The sequence below is a fragment of the Mirounga leonina genome, unplaced genomic scaffold (assembly GCF_011800145.1).
Source record: "Mirounga leonina isolate KUSES-001 unplaced genomic scaffold, KU_Mleo_1.0 Mir_82, whole genome shotgun sequence".
NCBI classification, from domain to species: Eukaryota; Metazoa; Chordata; class Mammalia; order Carnivora; family Phocidae; genus Mirounga; species Mirounga leonina.
The window spans coordinates 34984555-34996581 of record NW_023270825.1 but is presented as its reverse complement, the minus strand read 5'-3'; the positions used below and the strand labels follow the sequence as shown (position 1 = coordinate 34996581).

General features: G+C 52.9%; 1 protein-coding gene and 1 long non-coding RNA gene across 2 annotated transcripts in view; one reads left to right on the top strand and one right to left on the bottom strand.

The window, feature by feature from the left end:
• RAB15 (RAB15, member RAS oncogene family) overlaps positions 1 to 7443 on the bottom strand; it is a 22798-nt gene extending 15355 nt beyond the window's left edge. Inside the window, exon 1 of the mRNA XM_034992653.1 lies at positions 7265 to 7443. Within this exon, the coding sequence (XP_034848544.1) occupies positions 7265 to 7388 (124 nt within the window). The 5' untranslated portion in view covers positions 7389 to 7443. The remainder of the gene's footprint in view (positions 1 to 7264) is intronic.
• A 275-nt stretch (positions 7444 to 7718) lies between these two features.
• Positions 7719 to 9912, top strand: LOC118002298. The gene is made up of 3 exons (XR_004677011.1): positions 7719 to 7821; positions 9215 to 9288; positions 9874 to 9912. It is a non-coding gene; the product is annotated as an uncharacterized LOC118002298 (long non-coding RNA).
• The last annotated feature ends 2115 nt before the right edge of the window (positions 9913 to 12027 follow it).

The window sequence follows — 12027 nt, the reverse complement described above, 5'->3', positions numbered from 1 at the left end:
GCATATACACACACACCTGCATATACACATACATATACACATACACATACATATACACATACACTTACATATATACACATATACATACACATACACTTGTTTGGAGGATCTAACCTGAAGAATGTACCAGAAACTTCTCAAACTTGGGGCCAACTTGGGGACTCCTTGCCCCCCACTTTATGATAGGATCTCTATACTGAATGGCTCATATGTGTAAAGCACAACTGTTCCTGTGCACATATAGGTACACTGAGTAGGTACTCAGGGCACGCCAGTTCCCTTCTCCTTCCCCTTCCCACTGCCATGTGCACAAACCTACATAGGGCCTCTGGGATACGTGCCGTGCACTCCAGCTAACCCTGGCCTGCTCCCCTCTGGCAGACGCCTGACCCGGGCCTTGCCTCCCCGAGCCTGCTACTGAGTGGTCAGTGGGCACCACCGAGGCAGCCAAGACCTGCCAAGCTACTGACCACCCACCCCTCCGCCCTCCTCCTGAGCCTCTTCCTAGGCAGGGCCACGTTGACAGGCAGCAGAGGTTCCCAGAGAAAAAGACTGGGGTTGGGAGCCTCAGGAGCAAGCGGCTTGTAGGGGGCAGGGCCTCCAGATGTGTCTGCCTTCACACAGAGCCAAAAAGCTAACTCTTAGCGAGGATCTAGTTGAACAAAAGCTGGTACGACCACGGCCCGCCCCTACCAGCTGGCCCAGCCAGGCAGAAGAGTAGAAGCCCCAAATTATGAGGTGTTCTCCACAGCACCTCCTCCCCCACCCTTTGCCCCCTGAGGAACCACCCCAATGTCACTCCTTCTGTGAAGCCTTCACCAACCAACCCAGGAGGAGTTTGTCACCAAGCATCCTGACATCGCTTTTGCATACTGTTCTGCTTGTCTGGATGCCTGACTTCCCAACGGTCTGCACTACGAGCTCCCTGAGGGCAAAACAGCATCTTATTCATTTCACATTCCCATTGCCTGGCAGAAGGCAGATATAATCATACGTATTATTCAACAAAATGGAATAAAGGAAAGAAAAAGTGGATGGGTGGGTGAGTGAGAGAATAAATGAGTGAATGAATGAAGTCAGTACATCCCAGGAGAAAAGATCAGGGAGAAAAACTTTTGAGACTGATGGGGGAATGACCCACATTTTGAAGCCTACTGTCAGCCTCTTCAGGTTATGGGGCCCCAGTCACCGAGTTCTCAGTAAATATGTTCTTAAAATAGTGATATGGGAGGGCAACACTCAGCTCTCACCCTCCAAGGTCCCCCAGACAGATCCCCAATCCTAGCCCCTGACGGTTCCCCAGTGGGTCATGTCAAGGAGGCAGACCTGGCCGACAGCAGAGGCACAAACGTCCCTCCGTCCCAGAGCCACTGGTGCACCGGAGAGAGGTTCGCTTGGCAGCCTGTGGAAGGGTCTTCTGGGATGAGCAAGGGCATGCCCCAAGCCGGTCTGGAGAAACTGCAGAGGAGGTGGTTCAAGTTTGGGCCAACTGCACGCAAGATGTGAGCTCAGTGTTCTTGGGGCCTTTGTTTCCCCTGTTATAAAACCAGGCTGATGATGAATCCTCTCTTCCTCAGTGGGAGGAATGAAATGTCCAGGAAGCTTCGTGGCCCCCGACAAAGCACACTGCCCAGGCAGGAGAGCCAAGGAGAGATCACATGCCTGTGCAGAAAATTGGCAGTTTTACAAGGAAACGGGCACAAATATTAGATTACAGAAGAAGGCCCTCTGAGAAGAACTGGCAATCAGGGTAGAAGGGTAATGGCCAAATATCGACTTTCGTGCTATAAAGCTCATCACCAAGATGTCTGGGGAGCGGGGGAGGATGGGAGGAGAACAGGAGGAGAATGGGAGGAGGGGGGAAGGGGCAGGAATCCGGGCCCTCCAAGCCGGGGGTGGTTGTGCGGAGCCGGGAAGGCGGCACAGGTGTGCAGAGCAGCTGAAATGAAAGCGTCCGAGGGTTTCAGAGCTGTTCTCAGGGATCACATCCTTGGGGCGTGGGGTGTGCGGAAGGGGGGCCTGAGGCAGGGTGACACCAGACAGAGCCCCCTGTCCTATCCTCTCAGGCCACCTGTCTCCCCACCTCCTCCGCACCTCACTCTTCCGTCCCCGAGCCTCGCACTGCTGGGGCAAGGGTGGGAACCTGGCACAGAATCGAACATGAAACCCGCAGCCTACTCCTGTGACCCCCAGAGGGGAGCTGGTGCCCTGACTCCTGTTGGTTCACTGCTGGATCCCACAGGTACCTAGTGCAGTGGGTGTTCAGTAAATAGTGCCCAAATCAGCGAATGCATGAATGATTGGCCTCAAAACACGTTACTGACAGTATATTAATCTCTACAACTTTCTTATGAGCTAGGAATAACAAATAATAAGAACAAGAATGGGCATAATAATAGAATCACAGCGGCTACCATTTCATTTGAGGGCTCGGCCAAGCGCTTTGCATCCATTAGCCTCTGTAATCTTCACAACGACCTTTAAGAAAGAGTCTGTTGCCCTCTTCAGTTTACAGATGTGGAGACTAAGGAAAGAGCTGTTAATAAGCGTCTGAGGGTGGCAGAGATGGGCAGGGCCATGGGGGATCTCGTGCAAGTCTGCACTCTTTCCATTCTCCCCACGGCTTCTCCCCTTCCTGCAGTGAGGCACCCTGTGCCCGCAGTGTGCACAGCCCCCCCCCCCCCCCCCGCGGGACACCCAATGCCCAAGCAGGAGGATCCATGCCCCCGGGGCCTTCCCTGGCTCTGGCCCTGCCCCTCAGTCACCCGAGGCCCTAGCCCCAGGCAGCCCAAGCCAGCTCAGACAGAACTTTCCGGAGAAAGGGGATCTGGCAGCAGCAAAGCCAGCCCCAGGAAGCAGCCCTGAAGCCACAGCAGTGGTTCAACTGGTCAAACCAGAAAATCACCTGGCAGCCACCTTGGAACCCAGGTGGCCTTTAAAACAAGAAGGTCTGGAGGCCATGTGACACATGTACTCCGGGAAGAGCAAGGATGGTGTTCCTTCAGCTTCATGAGTGGCTCACATGACATTCCTGGCCACCGTGCAGAAAGCGAACCAAAGGCCCCCTGCATGTGGATGTCCCTTAGGCTGGGACACAGTCTCCCTGCCAGGGCAGGCAGCCCAGGACACATGAGGCCCTTTCAGAAGTTGCCAGCTTGACTGGTTTCGAACGGCTCTCCACTTCCTGGAGGGAAAGGAGAATCGGGGCCACTGTGGAGTTTGGTGTGGCGGCCACAGGAGGGGTGTATGGCAGAGAGAAGAACTGAGCTGCTACCCCAGCCCTTGACTGGTCTCCCTGCTGCGGGTCTTAACTCCCACTCCCAGCCAGGACCCTAAGTGCCACTGTCACCATGTCATTCCCCAGCCCAGGAACCTTCTATTCCACTGCGGAGGCCCAAGGCCCACCTCCTTAGCCAGGCCCTCAATGCCCTCTGCCCTCATTCATCCATTAATTCAACAACACGTATGAAGCTCGAGCCTGGCCCTATACCAGGATGATGAAAATGAAGAGGACTAAGATTTGGTTTTACCCTCACGCCCTTAAAGTAGCGTTTGGGAGACAAAGAAAGAGAAACAGAGGAACGTTCTCACTCTTCCCCTAAAAACTCCCTTCTGTTCTAGCCAGACTGCCCAGAATCCCAGGAACGCCCCCTGGATTCCCACCTCTGTTGTCTCTGCTCCTGTTATCCCATCTGCTCCTTCCCCTCCAGGAACGGAAAAGCAGCCCACACTGCAAGGCCTCCCCTTAGCTTCCCTTCCTTCTAGAGCCTTCCTTGCCACTTCTAGTCAGGCTGGCCTCCTCTAGCCCTTTGTCACAGCAACAGCACTCTCGGTCCCCTCCCCGGTCACTGGCTGCCTCCTGCACCCTGGCATCCTTATTTAGCTGCTGGTAATGCCCCCCAAGAGCTCCGTAACAGTAACAATGATCCTGTTGATCCCCCACATGTGAGGAGTGCTTCACCAAGTGCTTCCAGATCTTGTTGTGGCCTTAGCTCTTTTTGCTTGTGTGCAGGAAAAGGTGGCCTGAATAGGTCGCTAAAATGCCTGGCACAGTGCTTTGCAGTGAATCCTTAATTAGTTTAACAGGTGAGGAGTCAGCAAAAGCCATTAAGGCACGGGCTGCCCACCTACACGCGACTCCCGTCTGGGTTGGCACAGCCACGTGGGGAAGGCTGGCTTGTGGCACAGATCCAGCCCACGACCACCTGTCTACCTGCGGACTAAAAACAAGAGGGGCAGTCAGTGCCTCAGCTGACCTGGGAGGTCTCCTCACTGCTCCTGGCAGGCCCTTCTCTGGAACGTCACGGGCTTTTAGAGCAAATGCCATCAATAGTAAGTCACAAAGGTGCCAGCCTAGGTCACATCAACATGATCCAAGAATCTGAACTCCGTCTTGGCAATAACTAGTGAAATGCCTCGTTTTCCCCATTTCACCAAAGTCGCTCCAGGAAAGGTGCCTAGATCAGTGTCCAGCATGGTAAAAGAATGTGTCTGAGACATGGAGCAGCTTGAGAGAGGTGACGACGTGTCTTATTCATCTTGCAATCTCCAGGTCTCAGCCCTGAGCCCAGCTACAGGACCTGGGCATTTTTTTCTGAATGGATAAATTAATGACTATGAATTGGTAGTACCCATTTTCTTGGCTCCTTGATTAGCCTCCTGGCTGCCCTTCCGAACTCCGTGGGAAACTCTCTGGAACCCTGCAGGGAAAGCTTTCCTTGACCATCCAGCTCTGTCCCTACGTCGTAGTTCTTACTGAAAAACATGCCCAAGACCAGATAGAATCCCAAGTGCCTTAGGTAGTGTTGGACAGAACGCAGTCAAGAAGCCCAGTGGGCAGATTTGAAAAGGCTAGTGGGAAGAAAGACAGGTTTCTTTCTTTCCCATGAACCCAAACTCCTAAACAGTCCTCTGCGTCCTGGGAAAAGGTGGACCCAACCATCAGAAGCAGAGGAAGCCCCTGCTCAGGTTTTAGGTCAATACACCAAGGGCCTTGAGGGGATGGGCTGGGGAGTGTGCTATCGAGAGACCCCCACTCAGTTTGCTGACTCACTGCCTCTAAAGTCGTCGGCCCCAGGGGGACTCTGAGGACGACCCTGTGACCTGTGAGGGGAAACTGCACATTTGTCTCTTTGGCAGGAAGGAGGTGTCCAAAAAGGGAGAAGACAAGGTGGGAGAGACAAAAGGAGAAGGGCTGGTGGTTAGCAATTTGAGGGCATGGGACTTAAGGAAAACACAAGCCTCAGAAGGGCCATCTTGGGATTTCAGAAACATCGCTTCCCTCATTTGTCTGTGGGAGAAGGGGACACATTTCCTAGGGGAGGCTAGCTCCCCTAACACTGAGCAGGAGCCCAAGACCCTCTGAAATGAGGTGGATGAATAAAGTGCTCCAGGGAAAAAACCTAGGTCACTCCTTGGCCTTGAAATGTGGCCAGAACACCAGCGTGCAAACAACTGCTCATCAGGCAGAGTCTGGGGGCCACCAGCAGCCCACAGCCCTCTGTGATACCTCAGCAGTTCCTGGCGCCAAGCCCATCCATAAAATAGCCACTGAAAGTTCCCTTAAGTGCTAACCTGCTGCCCTTTGTCCCCAAGCCAGCAACCTGTCCCCATATCCCATCTGGTTCCTCAGCCCCTCCCCTGCTCACCTCCCAGGCCTTTCCCCAATGCCTCCTCTTCCCTGAGCCTTCCCTAGAGGCATGCAGTCCTCCTTTGGCTGCCAGTATCCCTAGAGGCATGCAGTCCTCCTTTGGCTGCCAGTATCCCTCCCAGATAGATAGCTCTCATCCACGCAGTGGCCCCTCCTGAGCTCCAGAACTCCTAGTAGCCTGTATGGATGGATGTATCTGTTCTCTCACCTTAAGTCCCTTGAAGATAGTGAAGCAAAGAGAGAATGAGACCCTGGGAGCTCAAAGACAATGACAACAATAATAACTAGCATTTATCCAGCTTCACACATGTCCAACTTTGTGTTAAGTGCTTTTACAAACATAATCTCATTTAATCCTTACAGCACCTCAGGAGGTAAGTACTGTTATTATTCCCATTCTACAGATGAGAAATGCAAGCTCCAAAGCTTAAGTGGTATTCAAGGTCACACTGTCCCAAAGTGAGGTCTCCAGGTCTATGTGACAACACAGACTGCCTCTTAACCACGGGTCTCTGTCCCTCCTGGCTCTACCTGCTCCCTCTTCTCTCTTGGCAGGGAAGGTGTGTTGGGAGGGAGGCTTCCACCCTCGAGTGGGAGCTGAGTGCTGGGGGCGGTGGGGTGGGGGGAACCTGGGCCGGGCTGAGGCTCCTCCAGGGCAACAGTGGGGGAAGCTGTTAGATGTGGTGGGATTCCCTCAGCTCAGACCTCCCAGAGGAGGAGGCCCCTCAGGGCCCAAGGGGGAGAGCCCCCCCTCAGAGGGGGGCTACCCACGCCCTCCCAGAACAAGAGATGGCATCACAGTCCAGTCTGGGAAGCCACGAGATCTTGTCCCTCTAAAGCACAGGCTCCAGCATTGCCAGATCAAAGCGATGTACTGGAAGGTGGGTCCTATCAGCCATCTGACCCGAGGTGTGGACAGTAGTCCTGACATTCCCCATCCTCCTCAGCCTCCTTCAAAACAAACCTTTTGCCAACTGTTTTTCTGGAGGTGGCTAGTAAGTGCCCCTTTCCCACGCAAACACGCTCACCGAGTCTCTGCCCTCCTCCAGGTGTCCCACCTTGTGGCTTACCTTCACAACTGTGCTCTGGAAACTCAATCCCTTTGGCCCCTCCCTTCCTCCTGTCTTCCCCCTCCTGGCTCCACATTGGGTCACCCCTGAACTGAGGGCACCCAGTGCCTCAGTGACGCGGCTCCCCACCCTGAACCCCTCTTCCGGAGCACAGGCTTTACTTCCCCTCCCCCTCTCCACCTGGGGGTGTGGGGAAGTCATTTCGGTGGCTAGGATTCTCGCTGCCCAGCTCGGGGTACCCAGGCCTAGACTCGCCCGGGTGGTCTCGGCTCCGATGCGCATGCTCCCCAGTGCGAGGCCGGAGAACCTATCCCTAATCACGGACCACAGCAGGGACGCCCCCACCTCCAGGACCCGCTTCTCAAGTCCCCAGGCGGCGGCCCCTCACCGGGATTTCTCCCCTGGTCCTGGCCTCCCGCGCCAATGCCTCCAGCCGGAGAGGCGGGCAGTTCTCCCGGGCTGGGGCAGGGGCCGGGGGCGGGGGGGCGCGGGCCAGCCGCGGCGGTGGGGAGGGTTGGGCGCCCCTCCGGCCACCGCCCCTTACCGATGGTGGAGATGTGCGAGGAGTGGAACTCGTTGTCGGTGAAGCGGCACAGCAGGCAGGTCTTGCCCACCCCGGAGTCCCCGATCAGCAGCAGCCGGAACAGCACATCGTACTGCTTCGCCATGGCTGGGGCCGGCGCGGCCCGGGGGGCTGCGGGCGGGCGGCGGGCTCAGCCCCGCTCGGCCGCTGCCATCGCGACGCGCCTCCGCCGGGCGGACGCCGCGGGCTGCGAGGAGGACGCCGGGCCGGCCCGCTCGCTCGGGGCCGGGGAGCGCGGCGCGGCGGGAGCGCGGGTGGGAGGAGAGAGCGCCGGCGGCCCCCGCCCGCCCCTTCCCCTGCGCCGCCGCCGCCGCCCGCCCGCGTCCCGGGAGAGGGGGCGGGGAGCGCGCGCCGGAGCGCGGCGACCCCACGGCGCGGGCCGGGCGGGGGCGAGGCGGGCGCGCTCCCCGGCCCGAGGTTGCGCGTCCGGGGCTGGAACCCGGGCCCCTCCCCACCTCCGTGTGCCGGACCCGCGAGCCCGGGGAAACGGTGCGGACGTTCTGAATGCGGGAGTTGAGGTGAGCTCCCACCCGGCCCACCTCTACCAAACTCGGCTTTCGGGTCTCATCACTTCTCCCCAGATCCCATCCGGATCCTGGCCCTGCTAGCCCCGCCCCGGCACCCCGCCCCTGCGCGAGCCGGGTCGGGCCTCCCAGAGTTGGTCCTCACTTGGGCTCACCCCGGGTCGGAAGGCCTTGATCAGGGTCTGCTTTCAAACACCCATCTATTCTTGAAGTCGCTGTCTCCAGGAACACTCGAGAGTGTTGCTAGAATTCTCTCTCTCTGCCATCTGGCTTGCCTATAAACCTGTGTGGCTGTGTCTGCCCTCCTCCAACCCCTCATCCCAATTTTAATTTAAACGGGTAAGATTTCTGCTGATCTCCTCCACTAGGGTGAGAGCACAGATGATCATAAAAACATATCCGAATGCACCATCCTTCAGACAGGCAAAAGTATCTGTTTTGGGTCTGGGCGGCTTAGATGCCAGGATGTTCAGGATGCCAGTACATTATTTCAGACCACTAAGTATTTCTGCTGGTGTACACCCATGACACCAAAGAACGCATGGGCCTCTTTCAAGACGTAATTTACTACCACTGAATGTGTTCGCACCAGAGAGAGGCAAATGCGTGTTTTCTGGAGTCTAGAAAATTGTGTATTCCTAAAAACAGTATTAGGGGTGAACAAGCCCAGCTCATTAGATCTTTAAAAAGTGGTCAAAAGTGTGTATCTGAGTATTGGATAGAGAATATATTTTTCAGTAGTAGGTTAAGGAAAGCAGTAAGTCCATCTTCTTCACTTGAAGAGTTGTATTTTAGGCAATGTGTCTAAATTTATAATAAAGAGGAAAAACTCCGGAACCGGATAGCTACTTTGATGATATGAAAAGTTGAGAAAATGGACCCTGTGAATTCCATTAACATTTTTCAGATTTCCAGGTGTATTTTTCTTCACTGGATTCACACTGGGTTTCAGGTGCGTGGTGGGGTCTCTGGAGTTGGGCACACTGGGTTCTAACCACAGCTCCTCCACTCACTGGCTGTGCAACCTTGAGCATGTTACTGTATGCCTCCATGCCTCAGTTTCCTCATCTGTAAAATAGGGATATCTTCACAGGATTGTTGGAAAGATGATATAATGTGTGGAGAGGACTTAGCACAGCACTTGACAGTACTCAATAAGTGCTGAGGGACAGAAACCACGTAATGTTTTCCCTATGCATACATGGATGGTAAGTGTATCCCACAGATGGTCAGGGATGTTTTCCAGGAACTCGAGCCATCCTGCTGTGATTCTTATCCACACTACCACATACAGTGTGGAGTGCAGGTTCAACTCAGCCTGACCCCCTTTGGGCACTTCAGCTGCCTTCCCATTGATTGGCATCCTAGTGATAAATATTCTCTGCAGGCCTGCTTAGTGGGACCATGAGTGGCTCTCTGTTTGCCTCTGTCCAAGAAAGAGGAAAGAAGATGCAACCTGAGGTAAGTGCCTAGTCCAAGAAGAAACTTCACTTTGAAGGAAATGGCTTTCCCTAGGCAAGACAGGAAAAGAAGTGAGGTTTCCTAAATGAGTCTGGGGAAATAAATACTCATACTCATAAAAAAATTAAGGATATCTCATTATACTTTATTCAGTAGCTTACATTGTTTTAAAAACAGAAAAGCGACAGGGGATCATCTAGAAGTCCAAGCTAGACATCTAGATTGTCCATTCACATCCTGACTCAGCTGCTTTCAGAAATATGTCTGTGTGTGTGTGTGTGTTTCACACACTATGAGATGGAAGAGCTATGATTTTGGGACAGTGTTAGCAAAAGAACTATATAAACTAGTGAAGACAACACAGTTTGCTTTAACCAGGGACTTTATAAATGAAATACCTAATTCCACCTCCTTACATCAGCACTCAGTGGGACATTCTGGCATCCTCCCCAGTTGAGGTCAACTTGGACTGGGACAGGTTTCAGTAGAGCTGGGAGACGTCTAAGAATGGTTGCTGGATGTCTCTCCCACAAGAAGCCTCCAAGAATCAGTTTCTCAATTATGTTATGCTCATTCTTTTACCAGGGAGACAAGTGCCTGCCCCTGCTTCCTGCGACCCCCCCCTCCCCCGCCCCGGCCCAAACACAGAGCATGCTCCCTGTTTAAGCAGCCAGCAGGAGCACCATTGTGGGATCTGCCATCGCCAAAGCTGAATAATGGAAGAGATGTGCTGATAGACAGCCCACTGCTGAGACCAACATAGCTGGACCATGGGGCTCTTCATTAGCAAAACTCTATGTGTCTTCCAGACTCACACCTGTGTTTCCAACCTTGACTGACGTAAGTGATATGCTCACCTTGTAGAAGGAGTTCCACCTTATTTCAGGACTAGAAGAAACAGGACAGAACCCCGCCCCCCCATCATCTCAGTATTATCCTCCATTCATATCCTCTTTCTTTTTTTTTAAGATTTTATTTTTAAGTAATCTCTATACCCAACATGGGGCTTGAACTTAACCACCCCGAGATCAAGAGTTGCATGCTCTACCTACTGAGCCAGGCAGGTGCCCCCATCCTTTTTCCTTTCTATCTCTAATAAATAGAGAAAGGGGGGAAGACTGAAATGACAAGGGAAGAGGGGGGGGAAGGCAAGTTCTCAGAGACACATGCATTTTGGGGTTGGGGACCAAAGGAAACAATCCTGATGGTAAGTCAAGCTAACACAAAAGGACCCACAGCACCACTTCAGGTTGTCCTTGGTATCCTGGCCACCACCTTCAGGACTGGATTAGCTTGGGCTGCCATCACAAAGTACCACATAATGGGTGGCTTAAACAATAGAAGTTTATTTTCTCACTGTTCTCAAGGCTAGAAGTCCAAGGTCAAGGTGTTGGCAGGGTTGGTTTCTTCTGAAGCCTCTCTCCTTCCACCTGGCCATCTTCCTGTTCACATTCTATGCCTTTCTGTGTCCTACTCCTCTTCTTGCAAAGACATCAGTCACATTGGATTAGGGCCCAAACATATGACCTCATTTTACCTTAATTACTTCTTTAAAGCTCCTATCTCCCCAAATAGTCACATTCTGAGGCTTTAGAGGTTAGGACTTCAATGTATGAATTGGGGAGTGGGGAGAGACACAATTCAATCCATGATAAAGAACAAATCCAGGAGCCTCATCAGATATTTCCTATGCACAGATAGTTTTTAGGAATGATTTCATTATCTTGGAATAGGAAGTAAAAGTTAAACCTTTCCTGTGGCTTCCTAATAGGTGGTCTAGACTGTCGATGGGAGGATTTCATGATGGGACAACCTCAGAAGATTCTTCCCTTTATGTGACTAGAGTTGAGAAGACATAACTAGTAACCACCAACCAGGCAATGTATGTCATATCAGACTTTTACTGTCAAAGTTATGTTTGGGGGGGTGGGGTGGGGACCCCATACTTAGGAATCTATGTAGGAATAAAATCATTCATTATATGTATTAGTTAAGGCAATGTTAGATACTGTAACAGATAAACCCTTCAATCTCAGGCACTCACATATAAAGACTTCCCTCTCATGTAAAGTGTGTTGGGCAGCAAGGAGGTGGGAATGGGGGTGGCTCTGTGCTACAAAGTCATTTAGGCACCCAGGGTGGCAGAGGCTTTGCTGTCTTCAATAAGGACTTCCACTGTGGGACTCAATTTAAAAGCAAGACATGCTCTTTATAGGATCTGCTTTTCAGGAAGGATCAAGGAAAGTGCCCACCAAGCAAGGATTGGGAAATACCACCCTCCAGTCCCTCACACTTCAAGGTTACAGGCTTTCTTTTTCTAACTATACCCCTGAGACGCCCCTCTAAGACTGCCTTGTACACAGCAGGGGGGGGAGGGCGGGGGGGGCGTGATACTCTATAGGGAAGATGAAACTTTGGGACACTCAACAGGGGAGGGGAGAGTTGACCCTGTTGTCTTAAGTTAGCAAACTTCGGGGCGCCTGGGTGGCTCAGTCATTAAGCATCTGCCTTCAGCTCAGGTCATGATCTCAGGGTCCTGGGATCAAGCCCCATGTCGGGCTCCCTGCTCAGCGGGAAGCCTGCTTCTCTCTCTCCCTCTGCTACTCCCCCTGTTTGTGCGCGCTCTCTCTCTCTTTCTCTGTCAAATAAATAAATAAATAAAATCTTTAAAAAAGTAAGTTGGCAAACTTCAAAAAGGCTATTTGAAGTAGTAATAATACACATTTGAAAGAGATCACA